We start from the raw sequence: 17640 nt of genomic DNA on the forward strand, positions 1-17640 counted from the left end.
TCAGCCTCCTAGTACATTCTGTAATACCATCTAGTCCCAGGATATATTATGGAGGCCAATGAGAGTGCTGTATATCTGTAATTACTGCTCCCTTTCAGCCTTGGAAAAGATAAAACCGAGTCTGTGTTCCCACTTTATGGTTGAACTGGGAAGGGATGGTTTAGGAACACCATGTTAATAAGAGGGGATTTAATGACCTTCCTCAGCTCTTCCCAAAAAGGTCCCATTTATGTCTCTGGAACAGATAAGAAGGAAAACGGAGCCTGCTTCAAGCTGGTGATTATTTCTGCTGCCTATTTTAATTCATTCTTTTCTGCTGTTGATTCTCTCTTCTGGTTCCTCTCTGCTTGGGCAGAGCCCTGGCAAGTTTTGTGGGGGATGGGGGATGTCCTCCTGTAGGGCCCATGATGGGTGGCAGCATTTACACAGCCCTGAGCTGAGGCTGGCGCTGCAGACTACCAACCAGTCTGCTAAGAGTCAATTCAGCTAACGACTAGGCACACAGGGGCCATTGGTCCTCACTGTTGGTCAGGGTCAGGGCCCCATTGGGCAATCACACATAGGAAGGAACAGTCCCTGCCCCACAGAGTTTAGATATAAACTCTAATCCAATATCCTACTTCCTGCCAGGCCAGATTAGAGCAAGGGGCAGTATAGTCCAATAACCCACCTCCTTCCATGTTGGATACCACGTATCAGGTAGATTGTGGCTGAACGTTTAGAATGGAGCTTTGTATCAAGACCGTTGGCATCTGTTCCCAGTTCTGCTGATTCGTCCTGACCTTGGGAGAGTCACCTTCTCTGTGCCTCAGTTTCCCCATCTCTATAATGGATAACGCTATTGCTTATCTAGAGCGCCACACTTCATGGGTATAAAACACTTTGAGATCATCCTGTGCAAGTGAGCTACTCCTTAAGGGCCAAACATTATCATTTATTTATCATCAGTTCCTCTGCCACGCTGCATTTGAAATCGGCGGAACTGGCATGTGTGCATTCAAGGGCAGAATTAGCCTCATACTTTAATCCCTTAAATACATGATTATTTTCAGGCCACCTTCAAATTCTGACCTGCAAAATCCTGCCATGCTTTAAATTATCTGCATGTTCTAATTACACCAGACAAGCAGCAACTTAAACACCGCAAACAGCAGTATATAAATTACACCGTTTTGCCATGCTCTGGCACACTGTGGTCCGTATTGTCCTTGGCCTGCTTTGTGGCAATGAACTCGAATTGTTGTAGAGGTGAGGGAGAGCCTGATTAGATGAAGCAGTTTCTAATGAGATTCCCTCTAATTACGGCTTCCGCCATTCTCCCGTCTCTTGGAAGAGTGGGTAGATTCACCATGACGACATAATAATAGAACAGAAAGCTAATTAACTGATCACAGGGAGCTCAGAGTGACTCTGCCAGCAATGATGCGTCACTTCAAATCTCATGGAAGGGCTAAGCAGGGCCCTGTGAATTCTGATCTCCGGCAGACTAGAGCATCAGCACCAATGCCAGGCCACTGGGATGTGGGGATGCCGGAGATAAAAGGGAGCTGAAAGTGCAATGAGCTCTTTCTGAGCAATGCTGGCTGTGTGACTATCGGGGGTGCCATTCCCAGCGTTTGAGAGGCGAGTGCAGGAAAGGAATGAAAAGAGGGCTCCTTTTCATGGAATCAAGTTGTCGCAACAACGGTTGGCAAAGAATTATTGCTCTTGCCCACCCCTCCCCGCACAGGCCCTGCAAGTCCCCGCCAATAAAGAACGTATTATCTGTTAAAATAGATCGAGTTGGAAGAGTGAGGAGATGTGGGAGGAAAGGGTTAAAAGGAAGATGGAAGAGACAGTGGGAGACAAGGCGAGAACAGCAGTTTAGTCAAGTCGGCAAACGTAATCCAAATGATTTAAAGTCTTTTTTTCAAGGGAGCTCTGTTGTGATTGGCACTAAGGGTCTCCTTTCCCTTGTTGCCATTCCCAGCAGTCAGGCCCAGGACGAAATGGCCCATGGAGCCTGCCTTGTCCTCTCCACTTTCCAAGTCAGAGTTGTCTTACCACTGCCAGTGCCAGCTGTGGATAAATATAGGACTCGGTCTCCAGGGCTGTCAGTCTGGCACCTTTCATGCCAACACTAACTTCACAGTACACTTATGAACTACACAAGTGTTATTAGACCCGTCTCAGAAATGAACTAATCAAGACACAGAGATGGTAAGTGACTTGCCGAAGGTGTCAGAGTGAATCAGTAGCAGAGTTGAGAGACGAACTCAAGGTGTCCTGGCTCTCATTCCCCTGCTCTAACCACTAACTGATCCCTTTCTGTTGTTTAAGCATGTTGTTAAGCAGCCCACGTAGCAGTTCTTTGGGGCGCTTAGAGAAGCAGATGGTCTGGTCTGTCCAACCACCAGGCATCAGGTCCTGAGGTTCATTCCCTGTTCCACAAGGGGGACAGGAAAACAAAGCTGCAAAGAGAGTAGTGATATGTTCTAGTTCTGCCTGGCCCTTCTCAGGTTGAGACAGGCTGCTTTTCAAGGTCCATGTGTGCCATGGGGGGAAAAGAATTTGGCTTTTGAATAAGCATACAAATCTCACTTGGAAAACAGCCATCTGCTTTCACACGCCTGCAGAAGGCAGCAGGTTCACAGAAGGATGTGAGTGGCTGCTGCTTGGCACACAGAGTAATTTCAGGGAGTCTGACTTTCTCTTTGGATAGGCAGGAGGGGTCTCCTCTTGCATGGATCCCTCATTGCTCCTCTGTGATGTTAATGAATTCTCAGTGTCAAGAATACCTGACTCCCTACAAATTTCCACTTGGAAAGCACATTATTTGCTTCCTGTCCTAAATTGGTGGGCAGCATTGCTATTGGGCTATTAACAGCTGCCACATCCCACCCCAGAAACAGCTGCATTTGTGGTAGGAGTCGAGATTGCAGTGGATGTAGAGCCTTCCCTTGGAGGAGCGGCACTACGGAAACGTAAGAGGGTTCCCGTTCCTGTAGCACAGATACTCTCTGGCTAACCGCTCTCCTGTTTCTCTTTTTCACAGGAGATCCATGAATGAGATTGTGTGTGTCTCTGCTCCGTCAGCACATGGCCTGGGCTCCATCCATGTCTCTGTGAGTGTGGACCGGGCGCAATTAGAGAGCACTCTGGAATTTGAATACATTGATGACCCCAGAGTGCAGCGCATCGAACCCGAGTGGAGCATAGCCAGGTAACAAGAGTCTCTTACAGCTTCTATCACATCTCCTTCCCCAGTGGGAGTGAATGCAGGGCACAGAAGCTCACTCACCAGATATAATAGAACTAGAGACGCGCAAGCTGGTTGGATTCTGTGGGAACTGGTCTAGGCCTTTACCCCGGACTCAAAGGGAGTGTTCTTTAAGGGAGTCCATTCTTTTTCATTCCCTCTTCCCCATATTCCACCCAGAGGCAGGCAGTATTGAAGTACCAGGCAGGAGGCCTTTCCAACCAGGTTCTTGGTTCATTTGGAAGCAGGAAGCGTAGAGAAGGACCACCCCACCCTCCCCCATACCCCCTCCCCACACACACACACCCATGCAGTTGCCAGCCCATTCCTGCAGATTCCAACTGTTTGGATAAGTTTGCAAACATGGAGGTGATCCCCTAAGCCAAATTTACCCCATAATCTGAGCAACCTGCGATACAGTGTTCCAGTTGGGATCCATCTCTTGTGCTTACCTGCATTCAGATGTGCTCACATACAGCAAAAAAAAACCAACATAAAGGGGAGGAAACTTATCTTTTGCAAACCCGCTCTGATTGCATTTTAGGCAGCTGTTGGCATTTGGTCCTTCATCTGACCTGCTTTGCCCTCCATCTATGTTAGGAATCATACTGGAAACTCTCATGCCATGGGATCCACACTAACTTTAAAAATTATTATGCTCCTTCCTGGTCCCCCACCTACTAGAAAACATGGTTCAGAGCTCAGAGTCCTAGAACCCGCTCCCCTGGGGAGAATACTTTTTGAATTCTCTTTGCTTGTTTGGCTGCCTTTGTCAACATCCAGCTGGTGTCAGGTGACCAGGGGTTAGTTCACCTGTGTAAATATTGAAGACGTTGCTATTAGGCCTTGATCCTGCAAGGAGCTGACCACCCTCCCCTCTCTTGAAAGTCACTGGGTGTTAGAGATGTTCAGCTTCAGGGTGAGGTCTAGAAGCTGCATCCTTGTATGGTGGCTGCAGAGGCTCAGAAAACCCTTTTTAAAGCACCTCGGGGTATGTCTACACTGCATTGTAAGTCCAGTGTTAGTAGTACTCAAGTTAGCAGACGCTGGGTTTGTTAACCTAGGGCTTGAGCATCTACACTCATTTGTAACCCCAGGTTAGGAACTGTTGAACCCTGGGTCCAAACCTGGGGCACCAGCATCTCCAGCTGCATTATGCGTGCCTGAGTCCAACCACCCATATCCAGACTTCCTAGCGCCTTCCCAAAGCGTGGATGCTCCAGCCCTTTGTGGCTCAGTGCAGGAAAACTTGACTGTCCACCAAACTTGACTGTCCAGAGGACAGAGAAAGTCAGCCTATGGGATATTTTTAGTGGACTCCCATAGCATGAGTTCAGTGGGCCTGCATCTACACTCCAAAGCAACAAGCTTGAACCCTGGGTCCCAGCTGGACTCAGGTTCAGACCCTCCATCCCCTTGGGGCCCAGGGACCCAGGGTCCAATCCTGGGTTAGCGCGATTTTGTGTGTAAATGGAAGGGGGGTTAGGCTTGAGCCTGAGTTTGAACCCTGGGCTTACATTGCAATGTAGACATGCCTTCAGTCTCATCTCTCAGGATATACCAGGTAAGGACAAAAGAGAACCTATTTGAATAGCATGTCTCCCATGCAGGGTCCTGAATCAGTCATTGCCAAACATCTACAACATCCACATTTCCTGAGGTAGAGAATCAGGTCCTGAGTTATTAAACCAGTTGTAATTACCAAGGCAATTACAGCCGTCTCAATCTGTGCAGAGATTCTGGGAGAGCAAATAAAGCCCCAAGATCACTCCCATCTGCTGACAAAGTGCACAATTGCTCATTAAAGTCTCCTTCTTGTAGCTCTGGAGAGTCTGGAATGAAACAAAAAACAGCAGCAACCAAAAAAAAAAAAAAAAAGCTGACGCTAATCGAAATGCACCATTTATCCAAGATTCACTGCTAGGGACAGAATGGCAGGCGCTGCAGCATCACTCTGACGTGTGGAGTCTTAAAAAGCTAGGCCAAAATTATCCCTGGTGTAACTCCATGAATCTGCACAAAGGATGAAACAGGCCCATTAATTTCACATTCAGTAATTTTTTTAAAAAATTGCCAGTGGGAGAAATAAGTGTCTCCTCTGAGAAAAGACCAAGGCAGGTTAAAAGTGATGTCCTCCCTGCAGCCTGAAATCAAGGGTGAGTTGGTGTCTTGAGTGAGAGGGGTTTTGTGGGCTCATATGAATCACTGGTAGAGATGCTAAGAGACATAGCTGGTATTTCCTTTAGAAAGGTAGGGGTGGTGGGCTACTGAAGATGCTGTCCAGCAAATAAAGCAAAAGCAAAGAATAAAAGATCCCATGGTGCTTTTTTCAAACGTTTGGAGGCATTCACACCAGAATCGTGGCCATATTCTAACCTGGCTCATTACATTCTGCTTCCCTACATTCCCATGTGGCTAACCAGACAGGTTATTTGTCATCCCTGTCCTGCCAAACCTCTGCTACATGTGGTGGGTGGTGTCTGTGCTGTGCCCGACCTGTGATCTGGAGGCGGGAGAAATAACCATCCCTTCATAGCCCATACCATTCATCATGCAGCACCCTGTTACTTGAAAGACTCACTATATAAATCGTTAAACACTGTGAATAATCTATTGTCCTTATTTATTTGGTCCCGATTGTTTATTTTTTCATCCTGCTGCTTTTGTTTGTGCCGAGCCTTTAAAGTGTTATGTAGGAGGTGACTCTCCGCTGGGGGACAACCGAGACCAGAAAATCCAATTAACTTGAGAGACATCCCTCCCCAGAGACTCCGCAATAGTGTATTAATCCACGGTGTCACCTAGTTCCTGTCGAGTCCACAGAAAACCTCTTTCTGAGATCAACAAGCCTCTGTGTTGTTGGAGCACAGTCGCTAGACGCGGCTGCAGCTCTCCGGGCCAAACTCCATTAATGTGGTGTTCACTGCTTCTCTATAGCGGACACACGCCGCTGACCGTCACAGGGTCCGACCTGGATGTGATTCAGGAGCCAAGGATTCGTGTGAAGTACAATGGCAAGGAGTCTGTCAATGTAAGTAGATGTCATCGAAGTGCAGCTGGCTTCCCCCTGAGCCCTCTTGAGATAAGCAGCCCCACCTTTACCTGTTGAAAGCAGTGAGGTGTTAATAGGCTGGACAGCGGCACAGGTGCACTCTGCCTAAACCAGTCAGGCCTGCTCAGCAGTCCAGGTGTTTCCTGTTCTGACACACTCCGTGGCACAGCTGCTGCATCCCATTGGGAAGCACCTGGAGCGTGCGTGCGTTCGACGTTTTTATATAGCTTTTTGTGAATTCTTTTCAGAACCACCCAAAATTAATCAAATCCACCCTCCATTTTTGAGAAACACCATGTACACTGGCAGCACTATATAAATGCTTGGTAACAGGAAGACTCTTATTGGTTAACGCTCGTCAAATCTAATTTTCTAATTAAATATAAGCACCTCAAACTCAGAAAGGCCTCTTAGGTGTTTTCAAGCTTCTGCCATTTATAACTGTCCCAGCTGAATTGTTTGCTTGTTTTGTTTAACTGGATTTCTAAAAGGAGCTTTGATCAGAGATTGAGATACTATATACCGGGGCATCTGAGTGATGAACTCATTTGCACAGGGAAGGTAGAAATGCCTGAGACAGCGCATTGTAAAGCGAAAGTGCCGATGGAGCCTTTGTCCCAATGCTGCTGTAATAAAGAGAGTGGGCAGGACAGGTTATTAATTGATATGGCCTTTCGCTTGTCATTAAGGGAGGGAGACTGGGCTCAGATCAACTTTACCCTCCAGTGTTTGTTGTGTTTACCAGCTGGGGACCCCAGGTGCTAGCACTGATTTAACCTTTGAGCTGAGTTCCCCGTCTGGCAGGCAGGCTGGCTGAATGCATGAAACCCTGCATGCTGCCCCAGCCACACCCCCAGCGCGGACCCTGAGGCCCCTAGGCAGCCACTCCAGAAGAGAGGAAACGGTCTTTCATGGCCGGGCTTGGATTCTTTTGCACCTGACTACTTACTCCCTAGGTCAGCAAAGGGCCTGGGAGTTCTGCAGTGGGTGACTTCAGCCCCATGCTACTGAGTGGCCCTATGAGGAGCAAGGTGGATCGGCTCCAAATGGGCGTTGTTGGTGAGACTGCTGAGGAAGAGTTAGTATTTCAAGCCTCGGAGGCCCATAGTGACGGGAAGCAGCAGGGAGTCGGGAATTGTTGAGGCGCATGGCGCTTGTGTCATTGTGAGGCCCAGCTATATATCATCCGGTACACACACAAACCAACAGCAGGGGAGGGCGCTGAGTATACAGAGTGAGGTTGACATACGGACAATGAGAAATGACTTCTGCAGTGACCCAGGGGTGGCTGTACGGTACAGGGACTGCCCAGGGCCAGCACAGAACTGCCAGGAAGTCTCAGAAGCTAGACATGGAAGAGCCCTATTAGGTCATCTCCTCAAGGTCAATGTCTAATCCCTCCCCTGGGCCTTGCAAATTCATTTTCTTTTTGAAATGGCCCTTGGTTTTTCCATGCTCTCAGGATCCCCATACCCTAGCCTGAGAGCCCTTCTTCCTCCCAGCAGCCATGGGGGCTCACCCGGACTCATCTCCACAGGCATGCTTCAGTGGAGAGACAGAACAGATATCAATTCCTGGCTGCTCTGCAGAGGCTTACTTTGCCTTGCTCCTTTTGTGCAGGCCCACAGCTAGGTTTGGAATGAGAAATTGCCAGCTTGGGGTTTGTTGTTTTTTAGTAGACCCTCTGTATCTGTCGTGCCATAAATACAGCTCCTATCATAGCAGCTCTGGGCCCAGCAAGCACACGTGGGGGGGGGGGGGGGGTTTTGCTGGAGGGGGAGAATCCGCCACTGAACAAAAAGCTTTCAAACTGCTTTTTCCCTCTTGCTGCAATGATCAAGTCATGAGATAAGTTGAGAGGCTGCTTCCCTGTTAAGATGCCTTCCATCGTATGAAATGAAAGAGTTGCATTCCAGTCACATGGGCTGGTTCAAGGGGAAAAGACTGCTGGGAACAAAGGAAGGCAGGGAGCTGCACCATGCAGGTCACACCAACCAGATGTTCAAGAACAACGAGGTTTGCTGGACGTCGGGTGCTCGTACCACTGCAGTAGGTGTCACTAACAGCGCTTGCTTTTAGTGGCTACATTGGTCCCAGTTTTGCAGCATGACACAGAAATGCACATGTGGCCCCTGTGTCTGCAAAGCCCCAGATTGTTGCGTGCGGAAGGGAGCTGGTGTGCAGAAAGTAAGGTACCCCTTTCGTGGGCTGGACTGTGGCTCTTTAGGGACTTGTGTGCATGGGGCTGTGTGTGTTTCCTCATCCTTGTTGTTATGCCTCCCTCCTAGTTAGCTCTAACTGAGCCCCTTATTTAAACCATTTGTCCCACACTTCATAAACCACCATGGAAAGTTAAAAAGTCAATAACTAGAACTATGTTTTTCCCTTTGGGCCCAGACTGCGTAAATTGCATTCTCCCCAGGCGCACTCAGCAGAACAACTGGCAGCATACCCAGGCCCCTGCACGGGTGCCAAGTGCACAGTGCTGCTCTTTAGCTAGACCCTTTCATTCCCTTCTTTTGCCCTAAAAGCTGGTCAAACCTCCACCCTTCAGCCTGCTGCACACAGATGCACATTGGTATCTGGCTGAGCTGCTGATGCCCTTTATCCTCTCTTGACCTCCCTGAGAGCAAATTGAGCTGAGCTTTCATCCCTAAGAACTTGCAAGGGAAAGCACAGATAGAGCTCTTACTTTGCTTCTGCAAAGTTCTAGTCCCAGGCTGTCACACTTGCAGATGTCTGTTTTTCTAGTTCTCTGGCTGAACTGAAAAAGTTGAAAATATTTTGTTTTGGGTTGAACAAAACATTTCTGCATTTTTCAGCAGCTGGAAATTTTGTCCAAATAATGTCACCCAGCCCTGGTGACAGCCTTTGTGCTGCTATGACTTTAATTAGTGATGGTTATCATTTATCTTGTCCTGTTCTATCTGTTTGAGCTGTTGTGCATTTGGATGTTTTATGAGCTTGAATGATGTTATGTGAGGCGCCCAGAATGCTGTAAAAATCCAGTTTATTATTATTATTTAATGACTTTCAAGAGCCATTCTGCATGGAAACAGTTTTGCTTTCACTCAGAAGCAAAATGACTTTTTAGATCTGCTCAGCACAGAGAAGCTTATGGGTCAGACTTGAGAGACTGATTTTAAGAAGGGAGGTGTTTCAGATTTTGTGGGAATAGTGGAAGGAATATCGGATGTAGGGAAGAGAACAGGCTCTTTTTGCTGAGGTGTTCTATGAATGGTTCAGGAGTCTTTTGAATTCCACTATGTTGGGGAGGAAATGTGTCTCTGCTAAAATGATAGAAGTGGGGTTAGTGGAATTGGTATAAGACTAAGCAATAGAGCAGTGGTTCTCAATCTGTGAGAACCATTAAAAGAAACTGTACGTCCCCGAACTTGCACCTAAATCTCAAGATCCCTGTGAGGTGAGGAAGTATTCTCCCCATTTTACAGATGGAGAGCTGAGGCACAGCGTAGGTGAAGTGAATCTCTCAAGGACACACAGGGGTCTGCAGCAGAGCTGGGGACTGAATCTAGATCTCTTGAAAAAAGAAAAGGAGTACTTGTGGCACCTTAGAGACTAACAAATTTATTTGAGCTTAAGCTTTCGTGAGCTACAGCTCACTTCATCCGATGAAGTGAGCTGTAGCTCATGAAAGCTTATGCTCAGATAAATTTGTTAGGCTCTAAGGTGCCACAAGTCCTCCTTTTCTTTTTGCGAATACAGACTAACACGGCTGCTACTCTAGATCTCTTGAGACTCCGTCCTGTGCTCTGTCCTTCCTGATGCTGCAGAAATAACACTTAATATTAATTTAGCACTTTCCACCCAAGGAAGCTGAGCTGAAGCGAACCCCGGGTTTGCAAGGATCTAGGTAGTGTCCATGCATGCTGTAATGAGATGTATGCTCACTTTAATATTCATCACCAACTGAACCTGAGAATACTCTTTCCGTGTTGCAAAAAGACTGAACATGTTGAGTGCTACCCTGGGAAGGGTTAATTAGTTAGCAGACCTGCCTTTTCCCTTCCCCCCATGCTCAGGTCTGAACTCTGCTTTTTTTTTTTTAAATTATTATTATTATTATTATTATTATTATTACAAAGATAATTCTAAATACACAAATCTGAGTGGAATTAAATCTTCTGTTTGTGGAGGGAGGCCAAATTAAACATCCCCTGAAGCTTTATAGGGCCTGGTTTCTAAATAAATTAGCAGAGAAAGCTATGCTCTGCCTCCAAACAAACTCTTCCCCCTACGGAAGCGGGGAGCAATAGGCATCCTCAGCCCAGAAGGAGTCGACCTTCATTATACCTAGAATCCTTCAGTATCCGTTGATTATTCTTCTGTCTCTTCGGTATTAAAAGATTGTCTCTGATCACAAATGTGTAGCCAAGACTAGACATTAATTATGGGTCCAGTTCAAAGGCATGTTTGGCAAATACAGTGCAGCAGAAGAGAAAAAAGTACTTAGCAGTCTGGTTTGTGATTCTTTAGTCGTTTAAGCCATTTTCAGTTTGAAGCTCTATCTCTAGCTCCACTCTTGTGTCCTTGTGCTGGTTTAGAGGGGACACAAACTCTCCCAAAAACGAGACTATAATGATTCATGCTTAAGCAAATGATTCGGGCTAAATACCAATCCATCAGAATCTGCAGAGGGAATTTAGAGAGGCAGAATGCAATTAGCCAAGTCAGAATTTAGCTAGCGTACAAGGGTCCATGTAACATTAATGACCAGGAGAGATTAGAACCCTGTTTTTTGTATTACTCCTGTAACCCTCCCTAGTGCTGTGCTGGTAATTCAGTAATGATTTGGAAGGAAGACTGCAACATTCTGTAGAACCCACATAACTGCCTACAGCCTTTGGGCATTCCTTCCCTCTTCAGGTACTGGCCAGGCTCAATAGAGTGTGAGGACAAATAACATCACAGCCTCAGGTGCTATGGATGCAGACTATCTTTTTGGGTTTTAAGTTGCAGGGGTGCAACCTCTCCCTCAGCTTGCTCCTCCCAAAATCTTGTGGCTGGCTTTCAGCCCATAAGGGTAATGTTTATAGGCAAATATTTCAAATAAGGTTTCCTTCAGAAAATGCTGACATCCCCTTCACTGTATTATCTCAACCTGTCTGTGTGTATGTGTGTGTGCGCGATATGATTTGACTTCCATAAGCACCACTTTTGCCTCTTATTGTCTGTTTTTCCTGCTTCATTTCCACCCACCCACGACATGTCAGTAACACCCACTCACACTCACTTATACAAGCGTTAGCTCCACTGAATTTGGTCCTCAGTCCCTAACTCGTTGCACTGTAAAGTTTAAAAAGATACCAGGTGTTCACAGGCTCAGCATAAAGGCAAATTCTATTCTGCTCTCCTCTTTCCTACTTGCCAAGTTGCAGAGGAAGAGACATAAGATAGACAAATGCAGCTGAAACCCCTTTCACAGCTACTGAGTGCTATGCTTTTAAAAGCAATGACTGCAGCCAGATTCAGATCAGCACAAGAGAGAGTGCTTGCAAGAGGTTTTATTAACATCTTGCAACTCTGTGTGTGTGTGTGTGTGTGTGTGTGTGTGTGTGTTGCACTGATGAGCTTTGGTAACACGTTCACATTATTTCCAGTGCGTTAGAATTATGGTCCTTCCTGTGTAATACATACCCCTCTGTACCCTTTTCAGCTTCCCATATGCTGTCCCTCTAACCACATGTCTCTGGCCTGCCCTGGAAAGACCGGCTCTAAAATGAGAAGAAAATTCACTTCCCATACCCTCTGCTGAGGCCAGCAACTGTAATGGTAGCGTTTATGCTGTGGGTACCAGTCTCACTAGGAATAGCATTGCAGCTATTTCAGATAGAAGCCAGTAAACAAAACAAGTCTGCTGACAATGGCCAGTTTCAGCTGGGATAGATTTGGAGTCTTGTGTATCTTCCAGTCTGAAAGGGCCAAATTCAGCTCTGGTGTAAAGGTTTTAAAAGACAATTAGCAACTGTATAGTAGACAAAGCCTAAATGAGTGTAACTGCATGGAAGTCAGTTAATTTGCCACTGGATGTTATATCTGGGCAAAGATCAGACTGTAAAAGAGATTTCTCATTCAAAGTGTTAATCTTCCTCTCTTGTTTCCCTTTCCTGTCCAGGTCTGTAAGATTGTGAACACAACTACCCTGACTTGCTTAGCTCCACCTCTCACTCTTGAGTACCGACCTGGCTTGGATGCTGTTGAGCGACCGGACGAATTTGGCTTTCTCTTTAACAATGTGCAATCCCTGCTGATCTATAATGACACTAAGTTTATTTACTACCCAAACCCAACATTTGAGCTTCTGAGCCCTACTGGGGTTTTGGATCAGAAACCGGGATCGCCCATCATCCTCAAGGTACGCATGCCGGAGACATTAGTTCCAGTAGTTTGCACAGTCCAGCTGCTCTCTCTTTCGTTCAGAAAGCTGCGTACGCTGGAATGCAAAATGAGTGTCATGGGAAAGAGTGACGTCTAAGCCCCAGGAACAAGGCTGTGGATCAAGTCCTTGTTACAGAGCTGCAATGCAAAACAGCTTGGCTACAGCCCATAACTGCTGGTCAGCTGGCAAACTCAGTGAGGAGAGGGGAAGGTTTGAAATATACAGGATCCCTGATATCACAGATTGACTCAGCCCTTCACCTTTCCCAAGTAGGTAAATGCACTTGCATCTGAAAGAACCTCAGAGTAGACCTTAAAAACTGCCAGCTCTGCATGAACAGTAAAGACCCCTGCAGGACTTTTTGTGTGAGCAGGGGTTTGCTCTAGTGTTATAGAGCAAACTTTTCCTCCTTTTCCCTATTGTGTGGCACCCTCCAGATGTGGCACTGTTTATGTGGTGCTGCGTAAGCACCTTGGGTTGAAAAGTATGCTGGCAACATCAACTATTTCTTATTAAGTGGGGTGCCATTAGTTTATGACCTTCTAAGTGAAGAAGGAAGAGGAGGTAAAAACTCCTTACCTTATACAGTGTGGGGAAAATCCCCGAGCCCAAGGGAACTTTGTCTGGGTAATTCAGTTGCTCACATTCTTAGGCCTAGTCTACACTAGAAAAAGGTTTGTGGTATGCTGTTTTGGCACACTCTCCTAGTGTAGACGCAGGAGTGCTTTTGCAGGTATAGCTTACACCATATCCCTGAATGAAATAAGCTACATGGGCAAAAGTACTTTTTTGCTGGTATAACTGTGTTTTCACTAGGGCTTTTTCCAGAATAGTAGTGTCGTAAAAAATCATGCCCCTACTGTACCACATAAAGTTTTATTAGCTTGAGACTCTCACAAATCTGAAGCCTCGTCTACATTTAAAAGTTTTGTTGCTTTAACTGTGCCAGCATAGTTAAAGTGGCGTGCAAAAACCCTCCCAAAAACCTAGTGTGGACACTGTTATACCAGTATATACGTGATTATATCTGTATAGCTTATTCTGGTTTAGTAAAGCAAAATAAGCCATACCATCTTACACTCGTATAACGGTGTCTACATTATAGCTTTTACTGGTTTAAAAAAAATCACATCTCTATCTGACATAATTGTGCCAATTGAAAGTACCCAGTGGGCCTGAGACACAGCAGTACAACAGGCTTTGTCTGTGTCTACACTGGCACTTTCATCGTTAAAACTTTTGTTGCTCTGGGTGTGAAAAAACACACCCCTGAACGACAAAAGTTTTAGCGACGAAAAGCACCGGTGTCGGCAGGAGCTGCGCTCCCGGCGATGAAGCTATCGCCCCTCATTGGAGGTGGTTTTAATTTTGTTGCCAAGAGCGCTCTCTCCCGGCGATAAAGAGCAGCCACACACCTTACCGCACCGTTGTCAAGTGCACAGTGTAGACATAGCTTTAGAGATAGTAATACCCCTTGTAGGCCTGTCTTCTCCACCCTCCATTATTGGGACCCAGGGTGTAAATGATATAGAAATGTTCTGCCAACTGGAGAGAGAAGCCAGTAGAAATTGAAAAGGGGTGACACCAGGCTTGCCTTTCAAAGCACATGCAAGCTGTGACTGAGGATAAAGGGCAGATGAGTAATGGCCAAGGAACATGCTGAATCTTTATACAGTCTTCTCTACCTTTGTCAATAGGGCAAAAATCTGTGCCCACCAGCTTCCGGAGGAGCAAAGCTAAACTACACTGTCCTGATCGGAGATACCCCCTGTGCTGTCACTGTGTCTGAGACCCAACTGCTGTGTGAGCCCCCCAACCTCACCGGGCAGCACAAAGTTATGGTGAGGTCAAAACACCATCTGGCTACCTTATATATCTATGTATCTAATCTTTCCTTCCTTCCTTCCTTCTTTGTATGACTCACTGAGGCAGCTGAGTGCCATTTCTCCTAGCGTTGTCAGGAATCAGATAGGTTTTACCTCCCTTTATGGCTGTTTAATAGGAAGTTAAGCATTGCTGTGGATTAGAAAGGAGGAAATCTCTATCCTCTCATTGGAGATGCCCTCCTACTATCCAGGCTTGTTAGAGATTCCAAGATATTTATCAAGTATTTATGTCAGCAGGACATCAGTACCAGGTATCATATTCTTTCACCGTTCTTTATTTGTTGTTCATTCTATAAGGCATGAGTGAATTTCCTGTAACATTTGCAGGGGTCAAGAAGGAATTTTGCTTCTGTGGACAGCATGGTACAATTGGCCAGGTGTATTGGGGGACTTTTGGCTTTTCCTGAAGCATCAGAGATTGGCCACTGCTGAGTACTAAATTTGATGGGCTAGCATCTGATCCAGCATGGCAGCTCCTGTGTTTTCATTTACTGCAGCGTTAGGCAGTGTTACTCCTCTCTGATGCAGTTAGAGACCAAGTGGGCAGCTGCTGAAGTGTCTGGGTAGAGCTCAAATGAGGCTTTAATTGTGATTTATTTTTCTTCAAGTTCAGCAACCAAAACATATTTGAAATATCACAGTATAATTCACACGAGAGCTTCCCTGCTGATAGTTGCTTATATCTGAGACCTTGGCACATTCAAGAAAACCCTAACCCATTTTAACCCCCAGTCTGTTTATACCACAGCTTTCATATATAGCCTCTTCTCTTTTCTCTTCTCACCCAGCCCGCGTTCTTGGTTTTCCTTGAACTCCTTTGCCAGTGGAATTGTCACTCTGTCTCTAATGTCCGCAGTTTACAAAAGGGAGTTGAAAGCCTGTGAAATGAAAGTCAAATGGAGCCATCAGATAATAAGAGCAAAGCCTGAGATAGTGAAAGGCTGAAGTATTTATCATGAACTGAAGCCATCTGTGTGTTTCAAATAGGCTGTGCCCTTTCTTTTTTGAAGACAGCCAGTGTTCATATGGTCTTAGTTGTAACTGAGACAGGCTGTTTACCATGTCTTCTGACAGCATCTTTGCAGACTGGGGAATGATCTCCCTAACCAATAAAGAAAGGGGCTTTGGGAGCAGAGAAAATCTATCCGCCATCTGAGCAGGAGGAGTGAGCACCAGTTATTCAGAGGCCACTGTTTCCTCTCCCTGGCTCTTCTCTCCTGCCAAGATAACCACTAAGGCAGCAATCACAGTGTCCCCAGCTTGGGTGAGTGAGCAGAACAGTATGGTCAGCAGCACTGCTGGGATTGGGTCAGGAGTGAGCAGTAGTAGTTCTGGGGGTGAATCCAGTGTCCTTCGTGATGAGAGGTCAAAGCTATTACAGTAGCAGAAACCTCTCCACAATGACAGGTGAGGAACAAAGTCAGTGTCTTACCGAGTGCACGATGAGTGACTGTAAGCTAGACATGGGAAATGGGAGAGAGAAAGCAAAGTCCAAACCCAGAGAGGAACAGCATAGCCTCCAGCATGACAGAGGAGAGATTGAAATGGAGAGACATTTTCTGCTCCAGCATCCAAAATATTAGGGAGTAAATGAGAAGAGATTTCTTCAGCTTATAAGCAAGGACCAGAGATTTTCCACCAGATACCAGTAAGGAACAACGTAACCCAGGGACAGAGATGTTGGAGAAAGCACCAGACTGCTTTCGCAGCACTTGTACGTCTTGTCATGCAGCAGCTGAAACTGACCAAACAAGAAGAACAGGAGGACTTGTGGCACCTTAGAGACTAACAAATTTATTTGAGCATAAGCTTTCATGAGCTACAGCCCACTTCATCCACTGAATGCATCCAATGAAGTGAGCTGTAGCTCACGAAAGCTTATGCTCATATAAATTTGTTAGTCTCTAAGGTGCCACAAGTCCTCCTTTTCTTTTTGCGAATACAGACTAACACGGCTGTTACTCTGAAACCTGACCAAACAAGACAGCTCCTGGGGCAGCAGGAAGAAACTGGGTGCCAGCACACTGTGGTGAAGGGAGTTACAGAGAGAGCACATGCTAGAATAGCTGGGGAGAGCCCAATGTCTCTGAAATGGGAAGTCAGACTAAGTGACACAGGAATTTAGGAAGGGGAACCCAGTGTTTCTCAGGAGAGCTCATTGTTAATGGAGAGTATCAAATGCATGGGAAGCACACTGGCTTTGCCTGAAAGGGGTGGAGATACTCTCAAGGCTGATCAGTTCTTCACCCAAATACCACCTCCAGCAGGTGTAACTGCCCTCCCTCCCCTCATCTGGTCACAGCAGGCGGAGCCCGCTGGCTGAGCCCCCCTGTGTTTTGCTTGGCTAGGTGCACGTGGGCGGCATCGTCTTCTCCCCTGGCTCGGTGAATGTGATCTCGGACAGCCTGCTGACCTTGCCCGCCATTGTCAGCATTGCGGCGGGAGGCAGCCTGCTTCTCATCATTGTCATCATCGTCCTCATCGCTTACAAGCGCAAGTCCCGGGAGAACGACCTCACCCTCAAGAGGCTCCAGATGCAGATGGACAACCTGGAGTCTCGGGTGGCCCTGGAATGCAAGGAGGGTCAGTACCCCGTTGTTGTTGTGTTCAGGACGGGGCAAAGGGGAATGGGCTTTGATATGACTGCGTTCCCCGAAGCCAGCGTACGTGGGGCAGTGCCAATTAGCAGAAGTTACAGGGAGACCAAAGCTGCAGCTCCAAATGCCAGGTAGGGGTCTCTGTTCTGAGAGTCTGCGTAACCTGCCCTCGTCACCCAGGCATTTACAATGGCTGGCCCCTTGAACTCCCCAGAGCCATCTCTAAATCTCATAGACCTGGCAAGAAATGTTTTCCACGTCCTTACTGGGTAAATGTGACCTACCAATTGAAAATTCCCCCAGTGTCTGAACTGGAGAGGTTCTCACTCACTCCCGAGCTGGCGGCTCAGTTCTTTTCCTACTGGAAGAGTGTCCACTTTGCAATTGGCACCATCGCATCTGCAGAGGAGCTGTGGATGCTGAGCACCCCACTTAGATGGGAGCCCCTTTTCCCCCCACCCAAGGGG

General features: G+C 46.7%; 1 protein-coding gene across 1 annotated transcript in view; it reads left to right on the plus strand.

Moving 5' to 3' along the window:
• PLXNA2 (plexin A2) overlaps nt 1-17640 on the plus strand; it is a 283288-nt gene that overhangs the window by 223075 nt on the left and 42573 nt on the right. Inside the window, exons 15-19 of the mRNA XM_077839199.1 lie at nt 3035-3202; nt 6176-6269; nt 12427-12666; nt 14388-14531; nt 16925-17159. Of these exons, the coding sequence (XP_077695325.1) occupies nt 3035-3202; nt 6176-6269; nt 12427-12666; nt 14388-14531; nt 16925-17159 (881 nt within the window). The remainder of the gene's footprint in view (nt 1-3034; nt 3203-6175; nt 6270-12426; nt 12667-14387; nt 14532-16924; nt 17160-17640) is intronic.

This window comes from Eretmochelys imbricata, chromosome 21 (genome assembly GCF_965152235.1).
Source record: "Eretmochelys imbricata isolate rEreImb1 chromosome 21, rEreImb1.hap1, whole genome shotgun sequence".
In the NCBI taxonomy this organism is placed as follows: Eukaryota; Metazoa; Chordata; order Testudines; family Cheloniidae; genus Eretmochelys; species Eretmochelys imbricata.